At 48.0% G+C, this 15,938-nt stretch overlaps 1 protein-coding gene across 1 annotated transcript; it reads left to right on the forward strand.

Annotated features, from left to right (window-relative positions):
- The first annotated feature begins 11,578 nt into the window (after positions 1–11,578).
- On the forward strand, positions 11,579–15,040 carry LOC109761397 (probable inorganic phosphate transporter 1-8). The gene is made up of 2 exons (XM_020320211.4): positions 11,579–11,781; positions 13,057–15,040. The coding sequence occupies exon 2, from the start codon at positions 13,121–13,123 to the stop codon at positions 14,738–14,740; it is 1,620 nt and encodes a 539-aa protein (XP_020175800.2). The 5' UTR covers positions 11,579–11,781; positions 13,057–13,120; the 3' UTR covers positions 14,741–15,040.
- The last annotated feature ends 898 nt before the right edge of the window (positions 15,041–15,938 follow it).

The raw sequence follows: 15,938 nt of genomic DNA on the forward strand, positions 1-15,938 counted from the left end.
GGTGGGGCCACCTGTCCCGGAGGGCCCCATGGGCTGAAGTGGGAAGGGAACCAGCCCTTAGTGGGCTGGGGCGCCCCCCTTGGGCCTCCCCCTGTGCCTAGGGTTGGAAACCCTAGGGGTGGGGGCGCCCCACTTGGCTTGGGGGGGAAGCCACCCCCCCTTCCCCCTTGGCCGCCCCCCCCCCCATGTAGATGGGTTCCAGGGCCGGCGCCCCCCCCCCCCTCCAGGGGTCCTATAAATAGTGGGGGGAGGGAGGGCAGCAGCACCACAGCCCCTGGCGCCTCCCTCTCCCCCTGCAACACCTCTCCCTCTCGCAGAAGCTTGGCGAAGCCCTGCCGAGATCCCGCTACTTCCACCACCACGCCGTCGTGCTGCTGGATCTCCATCAACCTCTCCTTCCCCCTTGCTGGATCAAGAAGGAGGAGACGTCGCTGCTCCGTACGTGTGTTGAACGCGGAGGTGCCGTCCGTTCCGCACTCGGTCATCGGTGATTTGGATCACGGCGAGTACGAGTCCATCAACCCCGTTCATTGGAACGCTTCCGCTCGCGATCTACAAGGGTATGTAGATGCACTCCTTTCCCCTCGTTGCTAGTATACTCCATAGATGGATCTTGGTGATGCGTAGGAAATTTTTTAAAATTCTGCTACGATCCCCAACATCAACGTTATGATAAGAGAGACTTTGTTTCTAGGAAGCACGGTAAAGAAAGGGAGCCATGGGTTCAGAAACCCATGCCTTTTCCTCCCAAACCATCCAAGAAAAAGGATGAGGAGGATTTAGAGCGCTTTGCTGAAATGATTAGACCTATCTTCTTGCGTATGCGTTTAACTGATATGCTCAAAATGAATCCTTATGCTAAGTACATGAAAGAAATTGTTACAAATAAAAGAAAGATACCGGAAGCTGAAATTTCCACCATGCTTGCTAATTATACATTTAAGGGTGGAATACCAAAGAAACTAGGAGATCCAGGAGTACCAACTATACCATGCTCCATTAAAAGAAACTATGTTAAAACTGCTTTATGTGATCTTGGGGCTGGTGTTAGTGTTATGCCTCTCTCTTTGTATCATAGACTTGATTTGAATAAGTTGACACCTACTGAAATATCTTTGCAAATGGCCGATAAATCAACTGCTATACCTGTCGGTATTTGTGAGGATGTGCCTGTTGTGGTTGCAAACGTTACTATTCTAACGGACTTTGTTATTCTTGGTATTCCCGAGGACGATAGTATGTCTATCATCCTTGGTAGACCCTTTTTGAATACTGCAGGGGCTGTTATTGATTGCAACAAAGGCAATGTCACTTTTCATGTTAATGGTAACGAGCATACGGTACACTTTTCGAGGAAACAACCTCAAGTCCATAGTATCAATTCTATTGAAAAAATTCCAACTATTATTATTGGAGGTTTTGAATTTTATCTTCCTACTGTCAAGAAGAAATATGATATACTTATTGTTGGGGATGTGCATATCCCCGTTGAGGTAACCTAGTGCTATTCGAAAATTCTCCGGTTTCATGTTATTCGAAATGAGTTTGTTAACAAGACCTGGTCAACCTTGTTAGTGGATTCCTTTTGATGAGCATGAGATGGATGAAGTTAGAAAGCACAACTCTCTGTACCCTTCTTTTACTTTCTGTTATTTAGTTGAAATAAAGTAAAATTAGTATTTTCTGTCTGTTTTCTGATTTATCCGTGCAATAAAAAATACCCCAAAAATAAAAGTTCTCCAAATGCCCCGAAATTAAAGTATGATTTCTTCTGGAATATTTGAGAATATCTGGCACTAAGAACACAGCAGGGGGAGCTGGCACCTGGCCATGAGGGTCCAGGGCGCGCCCCCTGCCTCGTGGGCCCATGGTGGCTCCCCTCCACTTATTCCTGCACCCACATACTCCTTCTTCCTCCCAAAAAAATCACCAACCAGCTCAAGCATGAGTTCTAGCTCATTTTGCTGCGATTTTCGATCTCCTTGCTCAAAGCACCTCTCACAAAACTGCTTTGGGGGATTGATCTTTGGTATGTGACTCCTCCAATGGTCCAATTAGTTTTTGTTCTAGTGCTTTATTCATTGCATATTTGTGCTGCCTAGGTGACCATGTTCTTGAGCTTGCATGTCAAATTTATATGGTTCCAAGTAGTTCTAATGCATGATATAGTCTCTAGGCACTTGTGGAGTAGTTGCTATCAATATTGTTGAGTTTGGTTCACTTTTATTTGAAGTTACTAAATTTCAGAAATTTTCAGAAAATGATGAAGAGATTTTTGAGGGGCTCTTCGAGCCGAAGCTCGAAAGATAAGCAAAGTGAAGAAGAAGAGAGGCCTAAATATAATCTGCCTCGTACCGCGGAGGTTCGGCCGTGCGAATGGCCTTGTGATGATTTCTTGAGAGCAGCCGGGATTTATGATGATTTTTATGAGTTGGCTAAGAATGCAGGCCTCATCGACTTCCTCCACGACCAACGCGAACAGTATCTCTTACTCACCAATACCTTTGTGCAAAATTTTCATTTCCATTCTAGGAGGTCACCACCTATGGTGGATTTTTATTTATATGATGAGTATAAGGAGATGACCCTTCGAGAATTCTGTGAGGTTTGCAAGTTACCTTTTCCGGGTTTCATAGAGGAACCACATAGTAACGATGTGGAGGGGTTTATTGATACAATTGCTGTAGGGGAAACGAGGAAAGTTTCCGATGCACGAATCACTAGCATACATTTTCCTGTTCTACGTTACTTTGCTATATTTGCTAGTAGATGCTTAATTGGTCGCGAAAACTGTGGAAACCTGAGTGTCCCTGATATTATTATTTTGTTCCATGCCTTGTTTCGAGATGACACATTCAGTATGGGCGCTATTGTTGCAAGGCGGTTAAATCTTAACCGTACTAAGGGCCCCATCTTGGGAGGCATCTTCGCCTCGCGCCTCGCTGCATACTATAACATACCTATTAGGCACTATGAGAAAGAAGAAAAATTGCTGCCTACTGTTTTTCTAGACTATAAGAGTATGGTAGCGCATGATTTTATTGTTAAGAATAGGGAAAGGGCGCTTAAATACAGACTGTTATTTGATAAAAATCACCCTGAGATTATTACTTTGCCTGGTCCTTCCTTGTTTGATTTATCTGCAGGCCAGTATCTCGTTTCGTTGGCGACCATCCAAGCCTACCCGAACCCTACATCAGCTACAGAGCCAGAGCCGGGACCACAATTTGATCCTCCACGACAGTCTGATTACCAGTGGGATCCGGAGATGATTGCCAGCCAGTGGCAATCCGAGGCTTCTTCTCAGTATGACCCCAGTTATAACTACAGATATCCGCCCGGCCAGCCGTGGCAATAGACCAACTTAGGCCAAAAGCCTAAGCTTGGGGGAGTACGTATTTCTCACCGACATTACATTCATGTCCACACACTCATTGCTAGTTGTCGGTGCTCATACTTTTTCATTGTACTATCCATGCTAGTTTATTTCCCTTTTTATGCTTTCTTCTTGTGTGTTTGAAGAACCTTAAGAAAAACAAAAAAATAGTTGTAGCTTTTAGCTAGTTTACTTTTCATGTTCGTAGTAGTAGTAATTAAAAGAAAACCCAAAAAGATTTACCATTCTTCTTTTGCTTCTTGGGAGCTTTCCCGTGTAAATAGGCTTTTTTCTTTTCTTTTCTTTGGGGGTCGATAGGAGAAGACCATGATGAAATTGTTAAAGTGGCTCTTATATGGATTATTGTTGATCTAACCAAGAGCCCATATTACCTTGTCTTCTCCCTTGAATTAAATGCTTGCAGATTCCAGCTTAGTCCAATGCACGTGCACTCTTATTATTATCCACACCGTTCGGTCGTGCAAGTGAAAGGCAATAATGACGATATATGATGGGCTGATTGAGATGAGAGAAGCTGGTATGAACTCGACCTATCTTGTTTTTGTAAATATGATTAGTTCATCGTTCCTGATTCAGCCTATTATGAATAAACATGTTTGCAATGACAATTAGAGATTATAGTTGCTTATGCCATGCTTAATTAGCTAGGAGTTTATAATGGTTTACCTTCACTAGTAGAAAACGAAGCTTTATCACCCGTTCGTAAGGGCCTTTAGTGCCGGTTCTGCAACCGGCACTAAAGAGTGGAGACTAAAGCCCCCCCCTTTAGTACCGGTTCGGCACGAACCGCCACTAAAGGCCCACCACGTGGCGTGAGCTCGCGCTGTGGTATGGGGGACCTTTAGTACCGGTTGGTGGTGTTACCAACCGGTACTAAAGGTTTTTTTTTGAAAAAAAAATCTGAAAATTTTGGGAAAAAATTTAAATTTTTTTCGATTTTCAATTTTCTAAATTATTTGATGATTTAGTCTCTAATCACCCCTCTTAACTACTCAAGTGTGGATCACTCATTCCAAATCGTCTAACTTCCCGGCCGGTCACCCATCCTCTCACTCCCTCAGCCTGAGCACGCTTAATTTCGGAGTTCTATTCCCTCTACTTTCCAAGTCTGCACTTGTTGTTTTCCTGACAAATGTAAGCTGACAATCCTATTAACCCTCAGCAGTTTAGCTTGAGCATTAGGTCACACGTTTCACCGTTTGAGTTTGAAACTATTATTCTAAAAAACAGTAATTATTTAGTAACACTAATATTTTTTGAATAAGTTTGACCACAGTTTGACCAGATTTGACCAAAATTCAAAAAATTGAAATAATTATTTAGTAACACTAATATTCTTGAATAATTATGTAGTAACATTAATACTTCTTGAATAAGTAGTTTGACCATAGTTTGACCAGATTTAACCAAAAAAACTGAAATTTGAGCATATCTTTTTTTCCTTTTGGAATCTGAGGATTCTAAAAAATTGCAAACATGCCATAGGCAGTCAAAATCGTATGCGGATTTTCGTGCTGAATTTTTTGATATATTATACTTTTTTTCTGACATCGTATGCAAAAGTTATAGTCGTTTTACATTTTCCCTACACTTTTTGCAAAACTTGTCCAAATTGAAGTTTTTAAATTTTCCTAACTAGTAGATGTAGTAATATAACTACCTCTCGAAGGATTTTATTTTTGAAGTTTTTATCATTTTATTTTGATTTTTTCAAAACTGAAATGGCGATACACGGGGGGGTAGAGTTTGAAAATTGCCCTATAGTCCCGGTTTGTGTCTCCAACCGGGACTATAGGTCAGACCCCTTTAGTCCCGGTTCATGGCACGAACCGGTACTAAAGGTTAGCCCTTTAGTACCGGTTTGTGCCATGAACCGGTACTAAAGGTGATCGTGGGGCCCCGGCCTGACGCCAGCCTGCCACCACCCCATTAGTACCGGTTCGTGGCACGAACCGGTACTAAAGGTTCAACACGAACCGGCATTAATGGATAGTCGTTCGAACCGGCACTAGTGGTACCATTAGTACCGGGCCAAAATCAAACCAGGACTAATGTGTCTCACATTAGGTCCTTTTTCTACTAGTGCTTGCGTGCCAACATGCTATTAAAATGGTTGTAATGTGGTATAGTAGGGTGGTATCCTCCTTTGAATGATTCGAGTGGCTTGACTTGGCACATGTTCACGCATGTAGTTGAAACAAAATCAACATAGCCTCCACGATATTTATGTTCATGGTGGATTATATCCTACTCATGCTTGCACTCAATGTTTATTAATTTTAATGCATGTTCATGACTGTTGTCGCTCTCTAGCTGGTTGCTTCCCAGTCTTTTGCTAGCCTTCACTTGTACTAAGAGGGAATACTGCTTGTGCATCCAATCCCTTAAACCCCAAAGTTATGCCATAAGAGTCCACCATACCTTCCTATATGTGGTATTTACCTGCCGTTCCAAGTAAATTTGTATGTGCCAAACTCTAAACCTTCAAATGAAATTCTGTTTTGTATGCTCGAATAGCTCATGTATCAACTAGGGTTGTTTGTATCTTCCATGTTAGGCGGGTTATTCTCAAGAGGAGTGGACTCCGCTCCTCACTCACGAGAACATGGCTGGTCATCGGGATGCCCAGTCTCATGCTTTAAGCAAATCAAATCGAAATAATTGCAAACAAAACTCCCCCAGGGCTGTTGCTAGTTGGAGGCACTCGTTGTTTCGAGCAAGCCATGGGTTGATGCTTGTTGGTGGAGGGGGAGTATAAACTTTACCATTCTGTTTGGGAAGCGCCTATAATGTGTGTAGCATGGAAGATATCACCATCTCTTGGTTGTTATGTTGACAATGAAAGTATGCCGCTCAAAATATTATTTATCTCTATTTCAAAAATCGAGCTCTGGCACCTCTACAAATCTCTGCTTCCCTCTGTGAAGGGCCTATCTATTTACTTTTATGTTGAGTCATCACCCTCTTATTAAAAAGCACCAGTTGGAGAGCACCGCTGTCATTTGCATCCATTACTATTAATTTATATTGGGTATGACTATGACCGGATCTCTTTTACCATGAATTACAATGTCTAGTCAGTCCTTGATCTTCAAAGGTGCTCAGCATTTATGTTTTGCGGTCTCAGAAAGGGCTAGCGAGATACCATCTTGTTATATCATATTATGATTGTTTTGAGAAAGTGTTGTCATCCGAGATTTATTATTATTGCTCGATAGTTGATTATGCCATTGATATGAGTAAACATGAGACCTAAGTGTTATTGTGAATATGGTTAGTCATAATCTTTGCTGAAAACTTGAATGCTGGCTTTACATATTTACAACAACAAGAGCAAACATAGTTTGTAAAAGTTTTTCTTTGTCACTTTCAGTTTGTCAACTGAATTGCTTGAGGACAAGCAAAGGTTTAAGCTTGGGGGAGTTGATACGTCTCCGTCGTAGTCTCCGTCGTTTCTACTTTTCCAAACAGTTTTGCCCTTGTTTTGGACTCTAACTTGCATGATTTGAATGGAACTAACCCGGACTGACGCTGTTTTCAGCAGAATTGCCATGGTGTTATCTTTGTGCAGAAACAAACGTTCTCGAAATGACCTGAAACTCCACGGAGATTATTTTTGGAAATAATAAAAACAACTGGCGAAAGAATCAAGACCAGGGGGCCCACACCCTGTCCACGAGGGTGGGAGGCGCGCCCCCCTGCCTCATGGGCCCCCCTGGAGCTCCACCGACCTCAACTCCAACTCCATATATTCGTGTTCGGGGAGAAAAAATCAGAGAGAAGGATTCATCGCGTTTTACGATACGGAGCCGCTGCCAAGCCCTAAACTCTCTCGGGAGGGCTGATCTGGAGTCCGTTCGGGGCTCCGGAGAGGGGAATCCGCCGCCGTCGTCATCATCAACCATCCTCCATCACCAATTTCATGATGCTCACCGCCGTGCGTGAGTAATTCTATCGTAGGCTTGCTGGACGGTGATGGGTTGGATGAGATCTATCATGTAATTGAGTTAGTTTTGTTAGGGTTTGATCCCTAGTATCCATTATGTTCTGAGATTGATGTTGCTATGACTTTGCTATGCTTAATGCTTGTCACTAGGGCCCGAGTGCCATGATTTCGGATCTGAACCTATTATGTTTTCATGAATATATGTGAGTTCTTGATCCTATCTTGCAAGTCAATAGTCACCTACTATGTGTTATGATCTGGCAACCCCGAAGTGACAATAATCGGGACCACTCCCGGTGATGACCGTAGTTTGAGGAGTTCATGTATTCACTATGTGTTAATGCTTTGGTCCGATACTCTATTAAAAGGAGGCATTAATATCCCTTAGTTTCCAATAGGACCCCGCTGCCACGGGAGGGTAGGACAAAAGATGTCATGCAAGTTCTTTTCCATAAGCACGTATGACTATATTCGGAATACATGTCTACATTACATTGATGAATTGGAGCTAGTTTTGTGTCACCCTATGTTATGACTGTTACATGATGAACCGCATCCGACATAATTATCCATCACCGATCCAATGCCTACAAGCTTTCCACATATTGTTCTTCGCTTATTTACTTTTCTGTTGCTACTGCTACAATCATTACAAAACCCAAAAATATTACTTTTGCTACCGTTATCACTATTATCATATTACTTTGCTACTAAATACTTTGCTGCAGATATTAAGTTATCCAGGTGTGGTTGAATTGACAACTCAACTGCTAATACTTGAGAATATTCTTTGGCTCCCCTTGTGTCGAATCAATAAATTTGGGTTGAATACTCTACCCTCGAAAACTGTTGCGATCCCCTATACTTGTGGGTTATCACTGCGGCAGACAAGAGGGGACCATACACATGCAATCATCTCGACGGCGAGCTTGCTCCGGCGCGGGCGACCTCGCGTCGTCATCGCCATCGCCGGCGGATCCGCGGGCCACCTTCTGTACCGGCGTGAGAATGCCCACCGCGCTGATGCTCCATGGCTGCTCCGCCTACCCCGCCTGCGCTCGACGGAGAGGCGGACGAGCTACCGCTGCTATCCATGACCCCTCATGTGGCCAGTCGTAGGGTGGTGACCACGGCGAGGTCGCTGCGGCGGAGAGGGGAAGGACCACCCGCAGGCAAGCAGCAGCCAACGGCGGCGGAAGCAAGAACACACGGGGCGAGGTCTCCTGTAGTCGTGCTCCTTTCCGACTCAACGCTAGCGCCAGGCAGCGATCTGGGCGACATGGCGGATCCTTGCCGGATCTGGGCGGGACAAGTGCTGGAGGTGCGGCTGGGGCTGGATCCACGCGGGCCAGTGGCTTGTGGCGGCGGTTGGTAGGTGGTTGGGGCGGCGGGGAGGCTCGCCGGGGTTGGGTGGCTCGCTGGGGTAAGGCTCCGGTGGCGGTGCTGGATATGGTGTTTGTGTCGGGGCTGCTGAAGGTGACTTGGGGAGAGAGAGGGGGAAATAAGAGAGAGGCCGACAGGCGGGCCCTCCAGCCACCTCAGCGAACTATCCATGTAGGCATGCCACATCAGCCCGACAAGTGGGCCCAACCGGTCAGATCCACTGTTTTCGCGACCAAATTTGAGCATCGGTGCTCCGCGTTACAGATTAGGCGCAATTTTGGTGGTTTTTTGTGCCCTGACACAAATGTGATATCAAGTTGTTACCCTAGCCCCAAGTGTGGTGATTTTGGGTAAATAACTCTCATGTTTTACACATCGAAATGCTAGTATTTTCAGAGTTGTGACATGCCAATAATTCGGGCTCACAAATTATTGCCAGTTCTACAGACAACATGTGATAAAATTACAGAACGATGGCCACATTTGATACTACTATCAAGGGCTTTCTTCTCCACCTGCCACGTCTTTTTTCTAGAGGGGCGTACCAGTTAATTTGATAATGCAAGAAAACAAACTAGGTTAGCAAATCAATGACGTGATTGGGATCAGATGACATAGTTTTAACCTTACTTGTATGTGTTTGGTACACCTAATGACGTAACATACGAGTATTTTAAAGTGGAACGGTCGACTAACTTGGCTGATTGAATATACATACCACAGACAGATGTCCATACTCTGCATGTGTTGAGTACACTGACACCCCTGCTCCAACGTTACTTTATGTTAATATTATGTTAATCATCGGGGGTCTCCATCGAGACCACATTGACGTGTGATCGGAGCCGCTTCATATTGCTTCTTTTGCTCCATAATATCAAAAAGATCTCCCTCATCAATTCCCAGCGAATGAGTACAAGACAGTGTTTGACGTTGATGTTAATATTCCTACAGAAACAAAAACTATTGTAAAACAGTAATAGTCCTACAAAAACAAGAGTGTGACTCAAAAGAAGTTAAGAAAATCCCAAAAACTCAGCCTCATTTGCCGTGGGAAGATGTCGGCCTGCCTCGTTGATGTTGATATCCCTATTAGCACGTTGAATGTGTTTAGCAAGCATGGCAAATCCTTGCCGTGTTCAGTTTTTTGTCATGCTTGCTAAACGAAATTGTCGTCACCACAAAAACTACAATTGTCATAAAAATGCTCGATTTTTCATGATTAAAAATCTAACTTTAATTTTTTTAACATTACTGAATAATAAAACACGGTAAATACAAGGATTTGCCGTGTTTAGATAGCTAGTTAATTCGTAGTGGTCAACTTGAGAGCCAAGTGTAGATAAGGACGGGTGTCCTTGACTGACTGGAACTGGATTGCGTACGTGTTGTTTGTGTTGATCATTGGTCACAACTCACAAGGCGGTATCGATCGGTTCATTCAGACAATTCATACCACGGCAACATATGAAGGACAAGACATTAAGGGAAAATATCTGGTGCTCCAGGAGCACCTAAGCTTAGGTGCTCCCGTGCGAGCTCGGCCGTTGGATCTCAGATTCAAGAGCTCCTATGAAATGATGCACTTCTTTTTTGCAAAAAAAAACCCTTGTAGAATCTGAAAAATGTGCGCAAGTACAGCAGCTCCTCCTATGCCGTTGGATCTGAGATCCAAGGGCCCAGAAGTCTGTATCATGGGAGGACCTATGCTCATGTATCACAGGATACTCCAAGACATTAGGCCAATTCCAATGCTAGACCCCAAACGGACAGCTCCAGGGGTGCGGATGGTCGAGCGACGCATCTGCACTCAACGTGCAGCAGGACCAAACGGACGAAAAAATGAAGCCGCGGGGCTCGCACACGGGAGCAGCAGCAGCCGGAGCTCCCCAGCTGCGCCTTCCCGCTCGCTCCGGAAGCAGCACCAGCCAGAGTTCCCCAGCCACGCCTTGCCGCTCGCCCCGGAAGCAGCAACAGTCGGAGCGTCGTGCCTTGTCGCGCGCCGCCGTTGGAGCAGCTGCCCAACCTTGCACCTACGTCGAGGTGGAGTCCCTGTCCCTGTTCACTAGAATAGAGGGGCGGGGAGCCCAAGGAATAGAGCGACGACAGCGTGCTGCTCCGGTTGCTAGTGCCTGCGGTGGCAGGGAGCGAGTAACTTCGGTGCACCAACGGCGGTGGGGCTGCGGCGGCGCGAGCGTCCAGCGGGGTAGCAGAGCAGGGAGGCAGAGAGGTCACTGATTTCTGGGCCAGCCAACGGACGCATCGGACAAGAGCAACTAGTGAGAGTGTCTGTTTATGTCCTCACAAACCCATTTGTGGCCCAAATTTGTTTCAGATTTGGAGTTGGGCCAGACAAAAAAAAAAGACACCTGCGGACAATTTGTCTGTTTGGGCACGTCCCGTTTGGGCCAAGTTCGGCTCTAAACAGATGCGGCCGGACGATTTATCGTCTAGCGAGTTCTCAAAGAAAGAAAAAAAGGAAAATGTCGTCTAGCGTTGGAGTTGGCCTTACTTTTTCCCAATATATATTGTCTAAAAATTAGTTCTTCACTAGGAAGTCCAGAAGGTGTGAAGGGCGGACGGACGGTGGTCATGCACTGAACGTGACACAGTTTTAAACATTTGGCTAAGCTGCTGGAGGTTGCAGAGAGAGCCATGACAGATCGGGCACCAGTGCCAGAGCACACGGTGTGCGTCGACCGACCGCAGGAGTTGACTCGATCGAGTCGAGTTAATTGCCTGGCCTGGCCGGACCGGAAATTTGGTGGAGCCGTCGTCGTCGTGGTTGACCGACGAGGCTGGCCGGGAGTGAGGTGGAGCGGATATTCCCCCCTCCGATCCCTGCCGTGTGCAATCTACACTTTGCGTGGCCTCCATAAATAGGGCCTCCCCGCCGGCGGCCTCCTCCAACCATTCCTTGGACAATCTTCTTCCTCTTCCCCTGCTATACACTCTAGCCCTTCTTGTCCGTGCATTTCTCCCTGGCTTTGACTGGTTGTTGATGAAGCTGCAGGAGCCAGCCCCCTAGCTATCTGTCTGTCTAGCTGCTTCGTCGGTGAGTCCTGTTTCCTTGCTCGCTCGCCGGACTTGTATTACTAGCATTAATTATTTTCTTTCTCAGTTAGTGATCGATTTTCATTCAGTTTGGTAGTAGCTAGCTCTGCTCCGGTGACGCTCATAGCCATATAATCATCTTCACACACACATAAAAAGAGGAGTCTGGATTAGTATCACGCGCGCACACACACGGGTCCCATTTGATTCGAGTAACTCGAATACATGCATGCATCACGCATCACGGGCTACTGCCCTCTCCCTACCTCCATCCTCCATCGTAGCATTCGGAGTGAGTGGTACCCCGAAGTCCAGAAAAGCCAAGAGAATCTTCCAAATTTCGTCTTTCTTTCTAACTACTCAAGTGGAGGCAAGTTGTGGTGAGTGGAGGCAAGTATCCTCCGGAACTGAAGCTCAACTCAAAAGGCAGGCGGATCAAATCAACCCAACCCCACCTGCACCTGCAGCGAACTGACTCACTGACTCACTGCCTCTGTTTACTTGTCTTGTTCAAAAATATCACATCAGCCATCGATCCATCACGAAACTCGATCGCTCCATAGCCACGTCGCACTCCTTTTCCCTTCCTTTTCTTTTGAAAACTAGCCCAGGCAAGGCAACATATTTTTTCCCCGCAAAAAAAAGGCAATATATTTACACTTGCAACTAGTACTAGTACTCATTTTTTTTCTCCGTTGAAAAGTCCACAGTCTCCCATGCATGCGATGGAGTGCGAGCGTCAAGCCGTGTAAACCCATCCAGGGAGCCCCGTCACGTCACCTTATAACTTGCCCCGTATTTCTTCCTGCCTGCATGCCTCCTTGATCGTGACAACAGCCTTCATTGGTTTCCTCTTTTCCAACCCCACCCCCTCAACAACCACAACCGCACGCACGCACGAATATCTCATCTCATCTCACCCAAATAAAAAATACTAACAGATTTTTCTTTTATTACTATTAGAATTAGAAAGCAAAAATGCAGATATGATTTTCTCGCCAACAAAACTGGAACAAGATTACTTACCACGCGAATATTCCCCAGGAGAGTTGAACAAAAACAACTGTCAGCCGGTTCGACTCGCCAGTAAAATCGTAACAGCCAAGGTTTATTCCCAACGATCCCACCAAAATACCTTTGATCCCAGCAGTCAACAACCAAGCCCAAGAGTCCCGGGGAAGCAGGAGCCGCACTATTTATCTCCTCCAACCCGACGCCCTCCCTCCTCGTCTCATCCCACCCTAAAATCTCCAATCTTCTCATCTTCTCTCAACAGGAACGAACGAGAGAGCACCGGCGACGATCCCCGGCGAGAGATCAATCAAGGAGGGCTTGCCGCGATGGCGCGCGAGCAGCTGGAGGTGCTGACGGCGCTGGACGCGGCCAAGACGCAGTGGTACCACTTCACGGCCATCGTCATCGCCGGCATGGGCTTCTTCACCGACGCCTACGACCTCTTCTGCATCTCCCTCGTCACCAAGCTGCTCGGCCGCATCTACTACTACCGGGAGGGCGCCGACGCCCCCGGCTCGCTCCCGCCCAACGTCGCCGCCGCCGTCAACGGCGTCGCCTTCTGCGGCACGCTCTCCGGCCAGCTCTTCTTCGGCTGGCTCGGCGACCGCATGGGCCGCAAGCGCGTCTACGGCATGACGCTCATGTGCATGGTGCTCTGCTCCATCGCCTCCGGGCTGTCCTTCGGGTCCACCCCCGGCTCCGTCATGGCCACGCTCTGCTTCTTCCGCTTCTGGCTCGGCTTCGGCATCGGCGGCGACTACCCGCTCTCCGCCACCATCATGTCCGAGTACGCCAACAAGAAGACGAGGGGCGCCTTCATCGCCGCCGTCTTTGCGATGCAGGGCTTCGGCATCCTCACCGGCGGCGTCGTCACGCTCATCGTCTCCGCCGCCTTCCGCGCCGCCTTCCCCACGCCCGCCTACCAGGACGGCGCGCTCGCCTCCACGCCGCCGCAGGCCGACTTCGTGTGGCGCTTCATCCTCATGTTCGGCGCCGTCCCGGCCCTGATGACCTACTACTGGCGGATGAAGATGCCCGAGACTGCGCGCTACACGGCGCTCGTCGCCAAGAACGCCAAGCAGGCCGCGGCCGACATGTCCAAGGTGCTCCAGGTGGAGATCGGCGCCGAGGAAGAGGACCCCAAGGCCAACGACGGCGGCGCCGGAGCCGCCGACGACCGCAACTCGTTCGGGCTCTTCTCCGGCGAGTTCCTGCGCCGGCACGGGCTGCACCTCCTCGGCACGGCCACCTGCTGGTTCCTGCTCGACATCGCCTTCTACTCGCAGAACCTGTTCCAGAAGGACATCTTCACGGCGATCAACTGGATCCCCAAGGCCAAGACGATGAGCGCCCTCGAGGAGGTGCACCGCATCGCGCGCGCGCAGACGCTCATCGCGCTCTGCGGCACGGTGCCGGGCTACTGGTTCACGGTGGCGCTGATCGACCGGATCGGGCGGTTCTGGATCCAGCTGGGCGGCTTCTTCTTCATGGCCGTCTTCATGCTGGGCCTCGCCTTCCCGTATCACCACTGGACGACGCCGGGGAACCACATCGGGTTCGTGGTGCTGTACGCGCTCACCTTCTTCTTCGCCAACTTCGGGCCCAACTCCACCACCTTCATCGTGCCGGCGGAGATCTTCCCGGCGAGGCTACGGTCGACGTGCCACGGCATCTCCGCCGCCGCCGGGAAGCTGGGGGCCATCGTGGGGTCGTTCGGGTTCCTGTACCTGGCGCAGAACAAGGACCCGGCCAAGGTGGACCACGGGTACAAGGCCGGCATCGGGGTGAGGAACTCGCTCTTCATCCTCGCCGCCTGCAACTTCCTGGGCATGGGCTTCACCTTCTGCGCGCCCGAGTCCAACGGCATCTCGCTCGAGGAGCTCTCCGGCGAGAACGACGACGGCGAGGCGGCCGCGCCGGCGCACGCCAGGACGGTGCCCGTCTGAGACAGTCGTCGTCAGATAGTATATTCTGCAGGTTTGGATGGATGTATGGATCATTTTAATGGTTGGAGCGTTCCAACTCAGGAGTCAGAGTACAAGAATAATCGTGTGATGGGTCGAGTTGTCCAGGTTAATTCATTAGAGTTGCTGGTCGGGTTAGCAGTAATAGGGAGTGATACAAGTTAAGAGTGTAGTAGTGCATCAAAGAGGCACGCATATGTACGCGATATGATGGAAAACTTTCATGCATTTTGGCCTGTGTGGACTGGACAATATATTATACAGTACTAAATTCTATCGCTAGCTCCTACTACCTACCTTGAAATTTCATTTTCTATTTATTTATTTATTTAATTAATTTTCACACAGTAGCTACACACGAGTATATAAGTTGACTGAATTTGCAATTTGATTAAGAATCGATTTTATGAGAGGAGCGGTGGAGGAAGAGAAAGGAGGGCCATTGGATCTTAACCCAATGGCTAGGAAAATCGACTTACCCAAAATAAATTTCAGGTAGCCAGTCTTACTTTCATCAGCCGTGACATGTACTACTAGCAGTGTTTGCCTCTCTTGGGCTGGAAAAGGTAGCGTCTCATGTTAACGGATCACAAGTTTCCGATGATCTCCCTAACAAAAAAAAAAACAAGTTTCAGATGAGACGATCGATCACGCACGCACGGGCACGGGATACCCGAGAGGTGCAAACAAGAATCTGGATGGATCGGGGCAGCTTCCTTCCTCGCTTCAAGTCCACACTTGGTCGACTTGTGATGCGATGTTGGGCTGTTTGATGACAAGTACCGGTTGGTCATGTGGAGACTTGAGAGTCGTACGTAGTACTACCATGAGACTATGAGAGGAGAGCCGAGAGCGACGTGCATGTGCTAGTTTCCTGCTGGTCCGTCACCTTCTTCTGCAGTTCTTCTTGGTTTCACACAGGGGCCAGGCCAGACGGGTCGACGGCGACGCTGCGCTCGTCGGCCTACCAAGGTTGAACATCTTGATCGCTCGCCCGCGCTAGGCACCAAGGGGGACCTCGCTTTCTGCCTGATACATCGGCGATCGTCTGATCTGATTCTGATCGATGTGGATGCCGTTGGCAGGCCGGTCAGACTCGTTGCTTGTACCGATACCGTGCATTGCTTTCTTAACCCTTGTCAGGCTGAGCTGGGTTGATGGATGCATTGCATGCGTACAT

The sequence above is a fragment of the Aegilops tauschii genome, chromosome 5 (assembly GCF_002575655.3).
Source record: "Aegilops tauschii subsp. strangulata cultivar AL8/78 chromosome 5, Aet v6.0, whole genome shotgun sequence".
Taxonomy (NCBI): domain Eukaryota; kingdom Viridiplantae; phylum Streptophyta; class Magnoliopsida; order Poales; family Poaceae; genus Aegilops; species Aegilops tauschii.